The 20,941-nt window shown below is 46.5% G+C and overlaps 2 protein-coding genes across 2 annotated transcripts; one reads left to right on the forward strand and one right to left on the reverse strand.

The window, feature by feature from the left end:
• Nucleotides 1–600: 600 nt before the first annotated feature.
• ipmkb (inositol polyphosphate multikinase b) lies at nt 601–11,092 on the reverse strand (the record flags this gene model as incomplete). Its single annotated transcript, XM_079238082.1, has 6 exons — nt 601–1,411; nt 1,818–1,899; nt 4,196–4,368; nt 6,691–6,787; nt 7,398–7,483; nt 10,864–11,092. 6 exons carry the CDS (start codon nt 11,090–11,092, stop codon nt 612–614), a joined length of 1,467 nt encoding a protein of 488 aa, XP_079094208.1. The 3' UTR covers nt 601–611.
• Nucleotides 11,093–14,991: 3,899 nt separating this feature from the next.
• On the forward strand, nt 14,992–20,308 carry ube2d1b (ubiquitin-conjugating enzyme E2D 1b). Its single transcript, XM_079214288.1, has 7 exons — nt 14,992–15,129; nt 16,198–16,261; nt 16,431–16,462; nt 16,663–16,740; nt 19,016–19,121; nt 19,233–19,326; nt 19,412–20,308. Exons 1-7 carry the CDS (start codon nt 15,106–15,108, stop codon nt 19,455–19,457), a joined length of 444 nt encoding a protein of 147 aa, XP_079070414.1. The 5' UTR covers nt 14,992–15,105; the 3' UTR covers nt 19,458–20,308.
• Nucleotides 20,309–20,941: the final 633 nt, after the last annotated feature.

Below are 20,941 nucleotides of genomic sequence, written 5' to 3' on the forward strand. Positions count from 1 at the left end.
TTTCTCTTACAGTAAATTCACCTGAGTTAGAAACCTGAAGACAGCATTTAAACAGAAACACTCAATGACGACCCGACTTGAACAGAAACACTCAGACTCGCTCGGCTCAATGAGCACCGACCAATGAGAAGCCTGCAAATTTGAGGTGTGGTTCAAGTGGCTATGATGACAATTTTTTATTTTTTTTTAAACGCCTATTTTCTATGAATGCATTTTTTCAATGTGCACTAAAGGGGAAGTCACGTTTGATGTTGTGTTTAAGTACCGGGTCGCCATGTCTTCATGGGTCGATTAGTGCATGTAGTGCTGCTGGAACAGTCAACAACTCGCACACACGCACACACACACACGCACACGCACACACACGCACACACACACACACACACACACACACACACACACACACGCGCACACGCAGATGACCGACGGATCGTCACAAACAGGTGAGATGATGATGACTCCGTTTTTAATATTTACTCTTTTGATTCTTCCCGCTCTCCTCTGAAGGGGTTTGTCTTTTGAGGAGAGAGGAGGGTTGGCAGAAGGGAGCCGGTGGTTCAAGAGCGGGAGGTCGGGTGGAGGTCGCGGGGAGGTCGCGGGGAGGTCGCGCTCTAGGCGGCGTCACAGAGGATCTGCTCCAGCACCGTCAGCAGGTGTCTGAGGCCGTAGATGTAGCCGCGATCGTGGCTCTCGTTCGGGAAAACGTGGGCGAAGTCGATCATCCTGACCTCCACCTCCGAGTCTCCTGCGCTCCCCTCTGTTGCGTCGCCGCCCCGACCTTTTAGCTCCTCCTCCTCGTCTTCCTCCTCCTCGTCTTCCTCCTCCCTCCTCCCTCCGTCCTCGCCTTCCAGTTGAGATTTGTTTCCGTTCGGCGGCGTCCGTCGCGACTCGCCAGTTCGTTTCCAGGCCGAGTTGTCCTCGTCGCACGGCGCCGGGGCGTCGCCTCCGGGAGCCGGGCTCGCCACCGCCGTCCCCCCGCCGTCGTTGCCCCGGAGACGGCCCCTGGCGCAGCGGCGGTGGCCGCCTTTCCTGTGGTTGGTGTAGATGCTGGCCAGGCTGCAGTCCCAGGGCGCCGGCGCCTGGATGTTGTTGTTGTTGTTGTACTCTTCCTCTTCCGGCCTCGCGTTCCCCTCGCCGCCCACACCGCTGTCGCCCGGCGACGACAGCGCGGCGGTTTTCCCCGCGGTGGGGCTGACCGACGGGGTGCTGAGGAGGGACGACAGGGAGGAGGAGGAGGAGGAGGAGGAGGAAGAGGAGGGGAGCCCCTCGTAGACGAAGAGGAGGGAGCTGGCGTAGAAGACCAGCTGCTGCTGAGACTCAAACCAGCGCAGGATGCACTGGACTCTGTGGATGCTGGCGGACACGGCGTCCTTCCTCAGGCTCACGCCATTATGGAAGAAATTAGCCAGGCCTGGATGGGAGGAGAGAGAGAGGAGGGGGAGGAGAGAGAGAGAGAGAGAGAGATAGAGAGAGGGAGAGAGAGGAGAGTGGAGGTAGAAGGAAAGGTGTAAGGAAGAGGAGAGGGTGGAGGAGAGAGAGGAGAGGAGGGGTGAGAGAGAGAGGAGAGAGAGGAGAGAGAGGAGGTAGAAGGAAAGGTTTAGGGAAGAGGGGAAGAGGGGAAGAGAGGAGAGAGGAGAAAGGAGGTAGAAAGGAAAGGGAAGAGGAGAGGAGAGAGAGGAGAGATAGGAGAGAGGGGAGGTAGAAAGAAAAGGGGAGAGGAGAGAGTTACATACTTGAAGTACTGTGAGGAGTTCCTCCTCCACTTAAAGCTCTTGTTAAGTCTCAGAACTCAAAACGCACTAAGCCCCGCCCCCTACCGTCTTTAATGGAGTCCTGAACCAGCCCCCTCCCGTAGTGCTGGTCGTACGAGTCGAACGTGTCGCTGCACATCTTGTACACCTGAAACAGAAGGAGGACACAGACATGATGTCCCTCGCTCTCTGACTGATCGAGCACCGACTCCCTCTAGTGGCCAGAGGCTGCACTCACACCGGCCAATGGATTCCATGACCCTGCCTGTGGTTGAGGGGGTACCTCACCAGTACAGGAAGCCTGTATATCCTCCAATACTCCATCCAAGATTGATAAACCAAAATAAAATGCTTCAGATGAGAATGAACAAGATCCTTTTAGTCGGACAACAGCATGCTGGGTAATATAAAAGCCACACCCAAGTTTGCAGTGCGTGCGTTTAAGTGAGGAGGAAACATTCTCTCAACACTTAATCACCTCCCTTTTCTTTATCTTTTCAATCTTTCTCAGACTCTCCTCCTCCCACACTATCACTCACTCCTCCAACAGGAAGGTCTTTACAGCTAATTATCCTCCTCTCCGTCTAAACAAACACAGCTGATTGTGGGAATGTTCCCCACTTCCCCCATTTATCTCTGTTCCCCCAACTGGTCATCTTCAGACTAGACGGGTGTTTTAGTCAACATACCGACATGTTAAATGTGTGAAAGCTGAACAAAGTAGAAGAACACCGTTCATGATAACGAGTGAAAATATATATACATACATACATACATACATAGCACGTCTTGGACTTTGCAACAGAAAGCAGATGCAGGACGAGTTCACTGAATGATTGACCGAGTGCAATAAGAAGTTTGAAGAGGTGAAAAGGTTCGACCAGTGCATTGGGAGACTGCGCTGTCAAAATCTATTCTAATGACCAGAACAAGTCAAACTAGTTGTACTTGTTGTATTGTATTAAATGAAAGACGTGTGTTTGTACTCAGCATGAGAAGTATCTATGGAAACCAAAGTATGAGTCGGATTTCCAGGAATGCCCGCGGTCCCACAGCAGCGTGGTAGAAATGCTAAATATAGACAGAAAGGTATTGTGTGCTTCCTGCTGCGGCAGGACGACTGATGACGAGACAGCGATGAAGATACCACGGAGACGTCGCCACGGTGACGATACCGCAGTGACGATACCGCGGTGAGCGGCGATGGAAACGGATGAAGCGATAGCAGTTCCACTATCTGACTCTTCAGGATGCGCGTTGACTGCTGCAGCCCGGTGGGTGTGTATATATGTGTCTATACGTGTGTGTGTGTGTGTGTGTGTGTGTGTGTGTGTGTGTGTGTGTGTGTGTGTGTGTGTGTGTGTGTGTGTGTGTGTGTGTGTGTGTGTGTGTGTGTGTGTGTGTGTGTGTGTGTGTGTGTGTTGGGCTGTATCGCTCAGTCAACATGCCAACATATTTCACATATCACACGGGTTAAACATTGACCGGACTCCGGCGCACCTCATGTTGATCCTCACGTAAGAAATGTGAGGGCATCTTATTAGTGTGTGTATATATATATTAGAGCTGGGCAAAGTTTAAAAAATTAACTGATTAATCGCATGATTTTTCTGCGATTAATCACATTATGCAGCAAATTCAATAATGAAGTAAAAACTAGTGTATTGCACGCTTTTATTTTAAAGTAATGTTATCAGGACAATATAGCAGGCACTCTGGAGCAACAACAAGTTAAAAAAAAAAAAAAGATGTATTTTATTTTTTTAATGCTTCTATATGACTGGTCATTTAATTAAATATTGTATTTATTTTCAGATGTTATTAACTATTTTATTATAATGTAAAACAGCTTAATATCATGCTGAAGAAGAAACATTTGTCTTTTATCAGAAAACAACATAAACAGTCTGTTCAGTAGTAAGGGTCCCTGTGAGGGACAAATCACTCCTTCTTTTGTCATGTTCAGTAGTAAGGGTCCCTGTGAGGGACAAGCCCCTCCTTCTTTTGTCATGTTCAGTAGTAAGGGTCCCTGTGAGGGACAAATCACTCCTTCTTTTGTCATGTTCAGTAGTAAGGGTCCCTGTGAGGGACAAGCCACTCCTTCTTTTGTCATGTTCAGTAGTAAGGGTCCCTGTGAGGGACAAATCACTCCTTCTTTTGTCATGTTCAGTAGTAAGGGTCCCTGTGAGGGACAAGCCCCTCCTTCTTTTGTCATGTTCAGTAGTAAGGGTCCCTGTGAGGGACAAGCCCCTCCTTCTTTTGTCATGTTCAGTAGTAAGGGTCCCTGTGAGGGACAAGCCACTCCTTCTTTTGTCATGTTCAGTTTGTTGCTTACCTTAAAAGATGTATGTTAAAGACAAGCAATTGATTAACTTCATACAAAAGCAATAACTGGTTCCTGGTTGTTGCTCTGGTCACAAACTAAAAGAAAAGGACCAACTCACCCTCATGCCGAGGACCAGGAAGCCGATCTCCTCCATCAGCGGGTATTTCCTGATCTGCTGTTCCCGCTTCTCCTGCGAGGCGAACGGGTCGTAGCTCCGCCGGCCGAGCTTCACGTCCATGATGCACGGCTTCACGAAGTGCCGGGTCACGTCCTCCAGCTTCAGGTACAGGTCTGAAAACACGGCTGGACTTAAGTATACAAAATACAGGGTTCAAACACATGTTGAGCAGTGGTTTCCATGACTTTTAACCAAATGTCCATGAGCAAACATTTAGTGAAATCTGGGTGTAAACAGTAAAAAGTGAGTAAATGTAGTATTTAAACTAACAATGAGAATACAAAGCATACAGTAAACCTTAAATGACACAAATGAATGAGACAATAGTTTGATTAAAAGAATAAACATTTATATAGATGCCTGTATGTATGCCTGCTTATATTTTGAGTCTTTCTTTTAAAAGCATATTCATTATGTAAAACTCAGCGTAAATGAACGTCATGAACACATGAATATAACACATTTACATGACTTTTACTAAACTTTTTGGAATTTATTTTTTTAAAGAACTTTTCCAGGCCTGGAAATAACTATTTTAAACTTCAAGGACTTTTCCAGGTTCTCCATGACCGTAAGAACTGCAAATAAATATTGCTTTAAGTTATTTTTCACTTTCCGTTCTACAAACTTCTAAGCTACGTGAAGCGTTTGTGAAACGTTCTCCTAAGCTACGTGAAACGTTCTAAGCTACGTGAAACGTTCTAAGCTACGTGAAACGTTCTACTAAGCTACGTGAAACGTTCTAAGCTACGTGAAACGTTCTAAGCTACGTGAAACGTTCTAAGCTATGTGAAACGTTCGTGAAACGTTCTACTAAGCTACGTGAAACATTCTACTAAGCTACGTCAAACATTCGTGAAACGTTCTACTAAGCTATGTGAAACGTTCTACTAAGCTACGTGAAACATTCTACTAAGCTACGTCAAACGTTCGTGAAACGTTCTACTAAGCTACGTGAAACGTTCTACTAAGCTACGTGAAACGTTCTACTAAGCTACGTGAAACGTTCTACTAAGCTACGTGAAACGTTCTACTAAGCTACGTGAAACGTTCTAAGCAGCTACGTGAAACGTTCTAAGCAGCTACGTGAAACGTTCTACTAAGCTACGTGAAACGTTCTACTAAGCTACGTGAAACGTTCTACTAAGCTACGTGAAACGTTCTACTAAGCTACGTGAAACGTTCTACTAAGCTATGTGAAACGTTCTACTAAGCTATGTGAAACGTTCTACTAAGCTACGTGAAACATTCTACTAAGCTACGTCAAACGTTCGTGAAACGTTCTACTAAGCTACGTGAAACGTTCTACTAAGCTACGTGAAACGTTCTACTAAGCTACGTGAAACGTTCTACTAAGCTACGTGAAACGTTCTACTAAGCTACGTGAAACGTTCTACTAAGCTACGTGAAACGTTCTACTAAGCTATGTGAAACGTTCTACTAAGCTATGTGAAACGTTCTACTAAGCTACGTGAAACATTCTACTAAGCTACGTCAAACGTTCGTGAAACGTTCTAAGCTACGTGAAACGTTCTAAGCTACGTGAAACGTTCTACTAAGCTACGTGAAACGTTCTACTAAGCTACGTGAAACGTTCTACTAAGCTACGTGAAACGTTCTACTAAGCTACGTGAAACGTTCTACTAAGCTACGTGAAACGTTCTACTAAGCTACGTGAAACGTTCTACTAAGCAGCTACGTGAAACGTTCTACTAAGCAGCTACGTGAAACGTTCTAAGCAGCTACGTGAAACGTTCTACTAAGCTACGTGAAACGTTCTACTAAGCTACGTGAAACGTTCTACTAAGCTACGTGAAACGTTCTACTAAGCTACGTGAAACGTTCTACTAAGCTACGTGAAACGGTCTAAGCAGCTACGTGAAACGTTCTACTAAGCTACGTGAAACGTTCTACTAAGCTACGTGAAACGTTCTACTAAGCTACGTGAAACGTTCTACTAAGCTACGTGAAACGTTCTACTAAGCTACGTGAAACGCTCTAAGCAGCTACGTGAAACGTTCTACTAAGCTACGTGAAACGTTCTACTAAGCTACGTGAAACGTTCTACTAAGCTACGTGAAACGTTCTACTAAGCTACGTGAAACGTTCTACTAAGCTACGTGAAACGCTCTACTAAGCTACGTGAAACGTTCTACTAAGCTACGTGAAACGCTCTACTAAGCTACGTGAAACGCTCTACTAAGCTACGTGAAACGTTGGTGAAACGGGCTGGAGGTCGTTTTGGTGTTTCCATTCAATCTGGTCCCCACAGAACAAAAAGACAAGATTGTTTGTTTCAGCCCAAACATTTTTTTTAGCCACTATCGGTCTGAGCTGTATACGATAGGACCAACCGGTTCTCTCTCACACACACACACACACACACACACACACACACACACACACACACACACACACACACACACACACCTTACCATTGGGGCTGTCCGGAGACGACCAGGTGCCGTAGTACTTGGGCAGATGGTTCTGGAGCTGCAGAAGGCATGGATCACAGCAGTCCTCTGCATAGACCTAGCACACACACACACACACATTATCACACTACACAGTACCTACATGTGGATACTATATATTTAGTTTAGACGTTAATGAAACTTAACTTCCAGAAAGAATGTTAGTATAAAGAACACAACGCCACACGCATAACATACGAACATACATCTTTTTATGGAATCTGAACAGAGGAATTTTTTATCTAATTTGTCCCTGTAACGTCCAACAGCCCAGCATTTTTTTTTAAAATTCGGATGGCAAGTGAAAGCCCTGAATGAACAGGATGAGCGTGTGAACGTGACAGTTAGTAGACCTGCAGCCTCGTGCACGGCCGGATTAGTTCAGAGAGGCCGTCATGATGCCCTGACTCACCGTTTCTATGAGAGTTGCTGAGGCTGACAGTGCTGCTAAGCTCCAGCGCAAACATATCTCACACACACACACACACACACACACACACACGTGGAACGCCTGATGGAGCATTTACATTTCCCCGTGCATCCAGTTAGTATTGAATGTCTGCATGGGAGTCCCAAACGTGTGTCCGGCTCTAAATGCAGCCTCTATTTCACTGGTGCATGATGGGTAGTGGTCAAGACACTGTCGGGGTCGTGAACGCGTTAGTTACCGTGCTGTAAAACTGCATCTCTCGAGGACCTCTGGGCGGAGGCTGAAGCTGCTTCAGGACCGTCCCGTCCGGATGCTGCAAGATGCCTGAAACGGATACAAAGATGGCCGTGAAAACTCAAGCAGTGGAGGAACAGGAAGCAGCGGCCGACAAGAAGGACCGTTTGTTTTCTACGTTGACCCACAACACTTCGCCGTGTTGTGGGTCAACGTAAAAAAGTCTACATCCTGGACTTCTGCCAATCGGCTTGCAGCTCCGTCACTGCGAGCTAAACACTCAAAGTCACGACTGTTTGCTGTCCCGGCTCCTCAATATAATAACTTTATTTATATAGCACCTTTAAAAACAAAGTTTACAAAGTGCTCTACAGAGAAGCAAACAGTCATAACTTGAAATACCGGTAAACAAAAAAGGACCATAAAGGCAATGAATACTGCATAATAGATCAAAAGGCCAACATCACATCAAAGTAATTCTATAAAATGGGTTTTAAGGAGTGATTAACGACAGCAGGAAGTCTCCACATCTTCCGCCGTGAAATAAAAACATATTTCTGACTACACCTTGAATAAGGAAAGTAGCGCCGTAAAAGTTTAACTTTATTGATTGTTTTTCTGAGTTTGTTCTCATGGTTGAATTCACTTATAGTAAGTCGCTTTGGACAAAAGCGTCAGCTAAAAGAAATGTGATGCGTGGAGTTACCGGTTACGCCTGCAGGGACGTCTTAACCGACGGAAACATTAATGGAGGAAGTTTATCGGCAAAGAAAGAAACTAAACAAACACTGCACCGAGTTACCGGGGCGATGACGTCATGATTTGGTGAGCTGAAATGATAATATGTACTCACGCGTGAGGCAATAATAAAGAATGCAACAAAAATATAATTGCCTTCCACACCCTTCAGTATGAAGTCATGGAAACACAAAGCTGTGCCTATTGTGGGCCTGCAATCAAGCTATTAGCCGCCCATTAAATGACAATGACTGAATTCATTAGTTCACTTATTCTTCTTGCATTCAATGACTTTGGGCACATTCTCCTGAAGTCACCCGAACATGCGTCTCTCTTTGTCGGCGAGAAAGAGAGGCGTGTCCGGTTACATCACCGCAGGCCGACCACAGCTGATTGCAGCCGGACTGAAGGATTAGTCTGCTCCGGTCTCCAGATGCTTCCAAGAACACACAGATGTGCACACACACACACACACACACACACACACACACACACACACGTGACCGACCGTCCTTTGTGACTTCTTTTAATCATTGAACACAGACCATTGAACCGTTCGCTGTGGCTTCATTCTAAAGACGCGCCCCGCCTCCGATGTGGAGAATCAACACGGAGCAGCTGACAGGTGAGGACACTGAGTCACAGCCGGACTTTCACCTTTGCCTCTGTCTTGCATCAGAGCCTGTAGCTTCATTACGATCCAACCGCACACACACAGCTAATATGGGGAGGAGGGAAAAAAAGTTTTGCATGTAGAGTTTCATGTTTCCCGGCAGAGCTCACAGAACCTCTAGGCCTTTTTTTTCTAGCTTATTCGACCACTTTTTAAATTGGGAAACTGACTGAATTCATGTGAACGTGTGAAACCACCCGCTTACACGTTCAGCCCGTCACGGCTGCGTTCTCTCACACACACACACACACACTCCTGGAGACTGGAGGCCTGGGGGAAGCAGATTGGGATCGTTCTCAGTCAGCGACAGTACAAGCTGAACAGGATTCCACTGCTTGTTCTCCAACCGTCGTGGCGACTGAAGGGAACTGCTGGCTCGCCCTCAATGCCGTCTCCCCCTCTCTCTGCTAGTCTGGACCTACGTGGGCCTCGTTATGTCAATGATTGTTCACCACCAAGCATTACGGTCAATATACTGCACCACTGCTTCGAAGAAGGCCTCCTTCTCAGAAATAGAAGTATTATATATACTTTGATGAGCAGTCTCAAAAACGAAAGTGAGCCCGAGGAAGCTGAAGGGCCCTCGGGCCGTCTTTGTGCACAGGACTTCATTAACTCAACGTGTGAGGCGCCTATGAGCGGCAAGCATCGAGTGTCAGCGACGGCAACCAGGTGATGCTTTTAAACTTTTAGATGTCATTGTGCCCATCACTTATCCAGGGTTCATACACGTTTGACCAGTGGGTTTCCATGACTTTAAACCAAATGTCCATGACAAACATTTAGTGAAATCATTTAGTGAAAAGCATACAGTGAACCTTAAATGGCTCAAATGAATGAGACAATAGTTTGATTAAAAGAATAAAAGCATATTCATTATTTCAAATTCAGCGTAAATGAACGACATGAACACATGAACATAACACATTTACATGACTTTTACTAAACTTTTGAGATTTTAATTTTCTTTTTCAAGGATTTTTCCAGGCCTGGTAATAACCATTTTAAAAACTCCATGATTTTTCCAGGTTTTCCATGACCGTAACAACCCTGCTTATCATTTGGAATATTTGGGGCAGCGACTGGCAAATACATGGTACGTATTATACGTTTAAGGCTGCAACTAACGATCGTTTTCATTATTGATAACGCAATCAATCATTACTTGAATTTATCGCTTAAACGTCACAGCGCTGTGATAAGGGCGTCCATTTCCTGTCAATCTATGGATACAACTGTGGCAAAAAGAAGAAGAATAATGCAGATAATGTACAGAGCTGAAGCAAAAAGCACTGCCAGACTGTGTACAAAGGTTGTTTTCAACACATAAGTGTAAATATGATTTACTTATTGTAATGATTGACTGAATAAAAACGCTCTGAACCTGGAGTTCATGCATTTAAACTTCCGCTTTCAGTCCAGGTGAGACGGTCAACCACCAAGCACAAAATCTCCTCAGGTACTGCTCCTGCTCCAGCGCTCACACCTGGTCGAGGCCAGGAATTCTGCCACAAATATCATCTTTCACTTCCGCGACACCTTTGGCGAAAACTGTTGGTGGGTTATTTTTCATTCTGAACCTAAAACCATTCATAATGTCCTCAGTTTACAGCAGGGTTCATACACATCTTGACCAGTGGATTTCATGAGTTTAAACCACATTTATAAGACTTTTAAATTTGGTTTAAAGTCATCGTTTTGACCAGTGGACTTAATGACTTTTCCATGACTTTAAACCAAATGTCCATGAGAATAAACATGTATATAGATGCCTGTATGTATGCCTGCTTATATTCTGAGCGTCTTTCTTTTAAAAGCATATTCATTATTTCAAACTCAGCGTAAATGAACGACATGAACACATGAATATAACACATTTACATGACTTTTACTAAACTTTTTGGAGGACTTTTCCAGGCCTGGAAATAACCATTTAAAAAAAAAAATCATGACTTCTCCAGGTTCTCCCTGAGCGTAAGAACCCTGTTACACATCCTAATAAATAAAAATAAAAAACACATTTCAACAAAGTTCTGACTGCAGGTGAAGTGAAACTCACCCACGGTGTCCACTCCGTACTTGTGGCCGGCCACCTGGTGCGACAGCGGGACGCAGCCGCTCAGGTGCGCCGGGCCCTGCGGCCCCTGCGGCCGCTGCCCGCGCGGCTCCTTCGCGGGGCGGCCGCCGCCGGAGAGCCGCGGGGTGACGGCGCCTGACCCCGGGGTCAGCTCCAGCCTCCCGAGCGCGAGGGAGGGCTCCATCATCACTTGACGCTGAGTTGTTGACATTTGCAACTAAATGTATATTTATTTTAAAACGTTATTAGGTAAGCACAAAACACAGTCCCGCCGCGCGCGGATGGTTAGGGCGTGAGGTGGAGGCGCCCTCATGGAAACGGTCCCGTCCGGACCAAACCAGCGCCGCGGATCCGCTCGTGTTCGCCGCCTTCGACCGCCGACAACCGGCGCGCTGACGGCCGGCGACGCTGTCGTAATGCCCGCTGCAACCGCTGGTGAAACAGGGCTCCCGAAGCAGCGCCAATTCAATGATTTTCATCTCTTAAAAACAGAAGCATAAATACAACCTGGCCACATCCCACTTCCCGATCAGTGTGTCAAGCCAGCGGGAGAGATAGAGCACAACTTCCGGTCGCGGTTTTCAAAATAAAAAAAACGAATGGCGACGCACGTACTGCGGTTAATAATGGAGGCGGGTGGTCTTCTGACTGCTACTCAAAAAAACACGCTGTCGTTTAATCCACGCGTTTAATCCAAAACACCGTTGTTTAATGTCAAAAACAAATACGTTTGGCACCTTTATTTTGAAGGCAACGTCGCCCAACGTCCGGTTTTGTCTTGATCGAGTGCGGCTAACTTGACGCAGCTTCCACTTCCTCGCTCCAGAGATGTAAATACAGTTTGCGTGATGTTACGACACACCCGAGAGCGATATCCAGTTTCAGGCGGTACACGGAAGAGAACGTAGACAATACAATTGCATAAAGAGGATATTCAAGTCCTGGTTTTGATCGCTAAGTCATCGATACTGTCCATTAGGCTGCTTAGCAAGCCCCTCCTCGCGTCACAACTCGGCGGACCAGAGGGACGTCACACCGCCCTCAGGGCGCAGCGCTATCCGCTGAAGATGAGCGCAAACACGGCGCATGGTCGTCCTCAAATCCATGATATTAAAAGGGACCGATAGACTGCTCCCCCGGCTGTAGATATCCAGGTCGGTGTAGGCGGCTACCTCACTACGTATCAAACAGCGCCCAAAGCCTCCCACACGTTTTGCGACACTTTACGTTACTGTCGCAAAACAAATGATACCTTCGCGGCAACGGCGGCAGCAGCCTTTTTATGCGGATGCCATGCGTGGAAGAGATGTTTGTATTTATTCATGTATTTGTTGTGCGTCGTTCCCTCTCACTACCACGTGACTAGGCTAAATAAATACTACATTATTGATATCAAGCTATAGCAAATGGCCATATTCACTTCCATGAAGTTTAATGTAAATGTGAGATGTGAGATATGACTACACTTTCAATATAATAAATATTGAGGAACAATATGACAATTCACAAATGACGACCATCACATGCCTAAACCATCAAGACACTGACCCCATGACCCCTTATTTCACACATCTGTGTATAAACTAGTAATCTGAATAAGGTAAGGTATAATAAAACATCTTCAATAGCGTGCATTAACCATTTATATGTACTGTTACTTCAGCTGTTAGAGTAGCAATCAAGAAAGTGGAGTAGATGGGAAAATGTGTATGCTGAAAAGTCTATCATCATCATCATCATCATCATCATCAACTAAATTGTGTAACCTGGGAGTTCCAGGAGATTATTTAATTTTGAGTATGGGCTACTTACTGACCTATATACAATAACATGTGTGTGTGTGTGTGTGTGTGTGTGTGTGTGTGTGTGTGTGTGTGTGTGTGTGTGTGTGTGTGTGTGTGTGTGTGACCTAAACGTGGGACATTTAACATGAACATATCACGATTCGTGCTGTGAAACATCATCTGAGAGGAAATGAAGCCCCCTGAGAACTCCTCCATCACACGAGACGTCCAGACGGGTCCACGTCTGTAATTGATACGACAATTACACTTATCTGTCATAACGTTCACAATATCGCTCTTATTGGCCTAAAGTCCCGTAAACACACTGGGATCAGTAAACAGGTTGCAGCTCTGTTTACAGAGGAGTGAAGCGCCGTCCAGTCGGTCCTCTGGCTCATAACAACATAATGATGGTGTTTATGCTCGAGGCCGACGGCCGCCTTACATAATGCACAAGAGGGGGAATTATACTCTGATTAGGCACGACAGTTCTGTCTGTATTATATCATTTGAACACAGAGAATGTGCTATGTTCTTCATATTATCTTGTAATGAATTCCTGCGTTATGTTTAGCTTTTTGCAAATAAAAAAATGCCATGTAATTGTATGTAAATGTAAATTACTATATGCAAGGAAATGAACTAAATGAAGATGTTTTTTTTTTGCGAATTTCTGTAGAATTTTGTGTCTTTTGTCGACCACAAACCAGGAAGCTGCGATCACAACCGCCCAGCGCTACAGTCAGGAGAAAAGACTCAAAGTCCTTGTGTGTGTACACATACTTTTTACACAAATATTGACCACATGGAAGCTGAAAAGTACATTGGGAACTCTTGAAAGTATGTAGCCCAGTAACACCTTTAAACTTAGAGTGTAATATTTACTAACAGTCACACTGATACATGCATGTAGGATTGCACGTGCAAGTGAAGATGTGAGGTTAAGGGGAATAATGCAATAATTATCATTATAATAATCAAAATCATAATTGATTGATGTATTTCTTCCTACCAGGCTTGGTGTGGTTTTTGCAATAGGTCTGCTTAGTTTTGGATGCTAGTGTAAATAGATTTTAGAGTTAGTTAACCGCAACCCAAACGACTTCACCGTACACGGATACACACTCATCATGAAGGTGTTACATATGGAACATGAATGCTCATAATGACATTATGCTCACAGTATTACTCTGTATTTTGTCACTTGACTCTTGTCTCATTATCCCTGCAATAACTCTTCGTGACGCTCCCTCCTGACCTGCAGTAAAACCCTGTTCCTCATCACCTGACTCACCTGTTCCTCATCACCTGACTCACCTGTCCCTCATCACCTGACTCACCTGTCCTCTCCTCCCACATCAGCCGTGCAGTGGAAACAGCATATTGGCCCGTTTCCATATTATCTGTGTGAGATTGCTGATCTGTGTAGGATGTATATTTGTGATGATGGAAAGGGTATGTTTTGTTATTTTCCCATATGTGAAAACTCTTAGAGGCGTGTGGATGCTACCATCCCTTCATACAGGGTCGTAGCAGCGGAGAGAAACTCTTTTCGGCGCTCCTGAAAACCATCAACCATTGACGGACTCGTGTTTTTTGTTTCAGGCATCCTGGTGTTTTTGCAAATCACGTATACTTTAAAAAGAGAGAGAAAAGAAAAAAAAGTAGTACAATACAAAAAAAGAATCTTAGCTTTCAGCTCCTAGATGTGAACATGTGAACATGTGAATATGCATGTAAGTTATAATACATGATATAAAATAGGCTAATGGATCGTTCGTGAATATGTGTGATGTATTACATACATGCATACATACTTTGCATTTTGCACTATCTATTGTTTACATTTAATTGCTTAATTAATGAATACACTGCAGCTGTACATATATTTCATTCCAGTTATTTGTATTCTATTTAATTGTGTATATTTATATGTATATATTTTACTTTAGTTTTTTTTTGTATATACATCTTTCATCCTTGTTGCTTCTTTATATATTTCATCTTGTGTGTTTATTTGTATCGTCAAGTTGTAAGGCGCTACTACGACAACAAATTAATAAAGTATATCTCTATCTATCTATCTATAATTTCTTCAATTTAAAAAGTATTATTGAAAGCAAAATTAGGCCTACTTCTTTTGTATCTTTTATTTCTAATGACTTATTACAGGAGCGTTTAACATTATACAGAAACCTCAAACTAATCAGAAACGCATAAGAACTCACGCCAAAGGATGTAGGCGGTGACAACTACGTTTCCCATGAGCCACTTCGGGTGTAACGACCGTAAACAGGAGGAAGCGGAAACAAAAGAAGGTTTCACAAAAACACAAACACATCCCCGGCTGTCGAAGTAACTCAGGGAATAACCAACAGCCATTGACTTCGTCCGCAGTACCATTGCAGGCGTGAGCTGAGGAGCGACCCGCACCTCCACCATGGCGCTGAAGAGGATACAGAAGGTAACTGACGCTAACTGCGGCTGGCCCACCGCAGGCTAACCGGAAGAGTTCATTTCCACGAAATAGCGTATTAACAAGGACTTGCGGCGCTATCCCGCGTTGATGCTACTCGTGGCTAACTTTGTGACGTTTTTGGACATCATTTGTACGTTGACACCTCCCCGGAAAGAAAACAGCGGCGAATGACAACTTCAAAGTTTGCTGCTAGCTCGCGAACCTAGCGTAGCCCGGTGTAGCGGTTTAATACGCGGCCGTGTTAACTGGTGACTCATCCGAACGCGTCCGGTGTTGTCGTAGTTACAGAGAGCCGTTTGAAAATAGGAAAACACGTAGATGACCTCGTGAATGCCGCATTATTTAATTTGCATATTATATATTATTATGTTTATTATGGTTTGACACTGAATACAAACACAATTAAAGCGGTATTCTCGATGCGCCTGTCGTAACTACGACAACAACGGACGCGTTCGGCTGAAACGTCACCAGTTAACACGGTCGCCTGTTGTGCCGTAACACCGGCACAGCGGTTGCTGCGGCGGGCGCGCCGCGTGCTCTCTCTTCGTGTCCAAGCAACCGGACTCGTACGTGTGCGCGTCCTCGTGGCGGTAGACGAGTACTGCAGTGACCGGGAAAGTTACGTGTGTGTGTCTCTCTCTCTCTCTCTGTGCGTGTGTGTGCCTCTCTCTCTGTGTATCTGTGACGGAGAACCATAAATGAAGCGTGTGCGTCTCTCTCTCTGTGTGTGTGTGTGTGTGCCTGTCTGTGAAGACTGATGCAGGCCTCCTCATGTAGCTCAAACATTTTTTCCCACCACACCCAAACCACTTTGCATCCTTTACCCAGTTGATGCTGTTTAATTTGTTTTATCTTTCTTTGTAAATGCTTAGTTTAGCACTTTACTTTGTGTTTCCATTGAGGAATACCATGAGATGTGGTGGACAGCACCAGTAAAGCTAGATCACATCCCATTGGTGCCCACAAAGTCTGACTTTGTGATTTAAGTTTTTACTGAAGCCCGTTTAGCAGAGTAACTGACTTGTCTCACCTTTCTGCTGCTCTGACCAGGAGCTGCATGACCTGCAGAGAGACCCTCCGGCTCAGTGCTCCGCTGGACCCGTGGGCGACGACTGTGAGTATCAATGCACATTTCCTCTTAGAATCCTGTTTCCACATCTTAAAGCTAATATCAGTTGGTTACATGTGACCCGACCACCAATGGATACAGGCGTATGATGGCTGATGAACGTTTGTCGGTGACTTGCACTGCTGATATTTCCCCGTGTCTCTCTTGCTTTTAGTGTTCCATTGGCAGGCGACCATAATGGGTCCGGTGAGTATCACACACCATCACTTAAGGCTTTCAGTCGGACTCAGCTGGGCTCTTGCTGCATTAGTAAAGACCTCTTAGTAGCTATTGGGACCTGTGCACCTTTGTTTGCCTCTAAGAGCACAATGGGGATTCGTTTTGACCATGTTTGCATTTTCTTTCAATAGTTTTGTGTGCTGAGTGTGTTGCTGTCTTCTTGTCAGGGGGACAGTCCGTACCAAGGAGGCGTTTTCTTCCTCACCATCCACTTCCCCACCGACTACCCGTTCAAGCCCCCAAAGGTAAGCGCTGGTTGTGTTGGGAGATACTGGTCCTGAAGCGTGACCGCTACTGACCGCTACTGACCGCTACTGACCGCTACTGACCGCTACTGACCGCTACTGGTCCTGAAGCGTGACCGCTACTGACCGCTACTGACCGCTACTGACCGCTACTGGTCCTGAAGCGTGACCGCTACTGACCGCTACTGACCGCTACTGGTCCTGAAGCGTGACCGCTACTGACCGCTACTGACCGCTACCGGTCCTGAAGCGTGACCGCTACTGACCGCTACCGGTTCTGAAGCGTGACCGCTACTGACCGCTACTGACCGCTACTGGTCCTGAAGCGTGACCGCTACCGGTCCTGAAGCGTGACCGCTACTGACCGCTACTGACCGCTACCGGTCCTGAAGCGTGACCGCTACTGACCGCTACTGGTCCTGAAGCGTGACCGCTAGTGACCGCTACCAGTCCTGAAGCGTGACCGCTACTGACCGCTACTGGTCCTGAAGCGTGACCGCTAGTGACCGCTACTGGTCCTGAAGCGTGACCGCTAGTGACCGCTACCAGTCCTGAAGCGTGACCGCTACTGACCGCTACTGGTCCTGAAGCGTGACCGCTAGTGACCGCTACCAGTCCTGAAGCGTGACCGCTAGTGACCGCTACTGGTCCTGAAGCGTGACCGCTACTGACCGCTACTGGTCCTGAAGCGTGACTGCTACTGGTCCTGAAGCGTGACCGCTACTGACCGCTACTGGTCCTGAAGAGTGACCGCTACTGACCGCTACCGGTCCTGAAGCGTGACCGCTACTGGTCCTGAAGCGTGACCGCTACTGACCGCTACTGGTCCTGAAGCGTGACCGCTACTGGTCCTGAAGCGTGACCGCTAGTGACCGCTACCAGTCCTGAAGCGTGACCGCTACTGACCGCTACTGGTCCTGAAGCGTGACCGCTACTGACCGCTACCGGACCTGAAACGTGACCCCTACTGACCGCTACTGACCGCTACTGACCGCTACCGGTCCTGAAGCGTGACCGCTACTGACCGCTACTGACCGCTACTGACCGCTACCGGTCCTGAAGCGTGACCGCTACTGACCGCTACTGACCGCTACTGACCGCTACTGGTCCTGAAGCGTGACCGCTACTGGTCCTGAAGCGTGACCGCTACTGGTCCTGAAGCGTGACCGCTACTGGCCGCTACTGACCGCTACCGGTCCTGAAGCGTGACCGCTACTGACCGCTACCGGTCCTGAAGCGTGACCGCTACTGACCGCGACTGGTCCTGAAGCGTGACCGCTACTGACCGCTACTGACCGCTACTGGTCCTGAAGCGTGACCGCTACTGACCGCTACCGGTCCTGAAGCGTGACCGCTACCGGTCCTGAAGCGTGACCGCTACCGGTCCTGAAGCGTGACCGCTACTGGTCCTGAAGCGTGACCGCTACCGGTCCTGAAGCGTGACCGCTACTGGTCCTGAGGAGTGACCGCTACTGGTCCTGAAGCGTGACCGCTACCGGTCCTGAAGCGTGACCGCTACTGGTCCTGAGGAGTGACCGCTACTGGTCCTGAGGAGTGACCGCTACTGGTCCTGAAGCGTGACCGCTACTGACCGCGACTGGTCCTGAAGCGTGACCGCTACTGACCGCTACTGACCGCTACTGGTCCTGAAGCGTGACCGCTACTGACCGCTACTGGTCCTGAAGCGTGACCGCTACTGACCGCTACCGGTCCTGAAGCGTGACCGCTACCGGTCCTGAAGCGTGACCGCTACCGGTCCTGAAGCGTGACCGCTACTGGTCCTGAGGAGTGACCGCTACTGGTCCTGAAGCGTGACCGCTACCGGTCCTGAAGCGTGACCGCTACTGGTCCTGAGGAGTGACCGCTACTGGTCCTGAAGCGTGACCGCTACCGGTCCTGAAGCGTGACCGCTACTGGTCCTGAAGCGTGACCGCTACTGGTCCTGAGGAGTGACCGCTACTGGTCCTGAAGCGTGACCGCTACCGGTCCTGAAGCGTGACCGCTACTGACCGCTACCGGTCCTGAAGCGTGACCGCTACTGACTGCTACTGGTCCTGAAGCGTGACTGCTACTGATCCTGAAGCGTGACTGCTACTGGTCCTGAAGCGTGACTGCTACTGGTCCTGAAGCGTGACTGGTCCTGGTGGCAGGTGCCCTGAAATGTCTACCTGCCACATCTAACACCCATCCTGTGTTTGCCAGGAGAGTATTTAATTCCCTGTGTGGAGGTGTGTCTTCTCTGCTCATACACCTGTGTCTGTCTTTCTTTTCACAGGTAGCGTTTACAACTAAGATTTATCACCCAAATATCAACAGCAATGGGAGCATCTGTTTGGACATTCTACGGTCACAGTGGTCTCCGGCACTCACGGTGTCTAAAGGTAACTTCTGTCTCTGTGTCATTATTGTAGAATAATGTTGTGATGCTCACTTTAAACATCCTTCCTCCACGTGTCGACTAATGTGATCTTTTCAATTCCTCTCCATTTCAGTTTTATTGTCCATATGTTCATTGCTTTGTGATCCAAACCCAGACGACCCCTTAGTTCCAGACATAGCACACATGTACAAGAACGACAAAGACAAGTGAGTACTCGCGCCGGGAGCTCAGGTGTGTTGTCCTCTGATGCCAACGTGAGTTATCACCCACTCTCTGCTTGTCTCTCCTCAGATACAACAAACTAGCAAAAGACTGGACCCAAAAGTATGCCATGTGAAGAAAAGATGGAGAAAAAACACGCTGAGAATCTTTCTTTTTCCTTTTTTTTGGAGTCACAACACACTGTAAATTATAGTAAGGGATCCTTAAGGAATCGTGGGTAACTTCCATCAAACTGAACTGTCATTAACATAATTAATAATCTGGCATTTACATTCTTTGTTTTTTTGGGAAAGGAGGCCGTGACATTTCAAAGTTTGGCGTTGTTGATTTTTTTTTTTGCATCAAGGACATTTTATTTCTCACACAAGTTTATTACAAGTTGCTTTCCAGCATTTTTGAAGTCAAACTAGTGGATTGTAGGACGTAACCAACGCCGCTCGGCGACGAGCCTTTCGGTCAAAGGAGCACGGCGAACCGAGGAGTTGTGGGACGGGGAATGCCAAATATGTAAACCCCTCATTCTGACACGCGTCTCGGTGAAGGAGGGTTCTTTTTTTGTTTTGTTTTTGCATCTTGTAGCAGATGAAGTGAAAGGAAACGATGTACTGTTGCAGTTACCCTGAAAATGGGAGCAATGACAAGTAACTGTCTTCTTCTTCTTCCTCCTATTATTGTTATTATTATTAATTGTATAGTATTAAATTGGAGTTATCACAATGTAAATTTGTCATTAAAATGATGTGCTCTTCTTCCCCTTGAGAATAGCAGTGATGGCTTTACACAGATCAGATTGACCTCCAGTCTGTTTGTCTCTCTTTGCTATTGAAATGAGAATGTTCTGCTTCTGTGCACAGACGCCTGTGTGGCACCTTTTTGTACTGAATTAAAGAATGGTACAGTTTTTATCACCCAGCTTAATGTTGTTGTGTGGAGGGCAGCTTGTGTTTGGTGATCTAGTTCTGGTCACATGTTTAACCCTTGTGTTGTCTTGGGGTCAAAATGACCCGTGTACGAGTGTATATGTATGTGTGTTGATGGGTCATTTTGACCCCAAGACAACACAAGGCTTAAGTCATACCGGCATCAATAGATATGACATACTGCACTTTTCAGGGCTCACAACCTACAATACATACCACAGCCTATTCGATCGGCTCTAGAATGAATACATACACTGCACAAGCGCTGACTGTTGGTAGACTTTAATGTGACTGAATCTACAGCCAGTCGGTACTGAAGTGCTGGTGCAATAGTATGTATGTGTTGAGAATGAGCAGGATACGTCTCCTTTAAATGATATATTGCAGACAATTGAGCGGATACCGGTCCCCTCTGTGTGAGGTTGCAAGTGCAAAACTACAGAGTATTGTTGTGTAACAATAATAAAGCCCAAGCTGACCGGCATGCATGGAAACAATATCCCCAACGGCAAATGCATCACTTTGGCATCACAAATGCCTCCAGATTTAACAGGAAATAACGGATCAGAACGTCTCAATTTGTTGTGCACAAGGAGAGTTTTCATGTGGCGGCATGTAAATGTACCAAATTCCTTCCTGCCTTCTGATTGGTCAGGCTAGTGCTGACCCGGTGAGTATT

Source organism: Taurulus bubalis (assembly GCF_910589615.1).
Source record: "Taurulus bubalis genome assembly, chromosome: 2".
Classification (NCBI taxonomy): Eukaryota; Metazoa; Chordata; class Actinopteri; order Perciformes; family Cottidae; genus Taurulus; species Taurulus bubalis.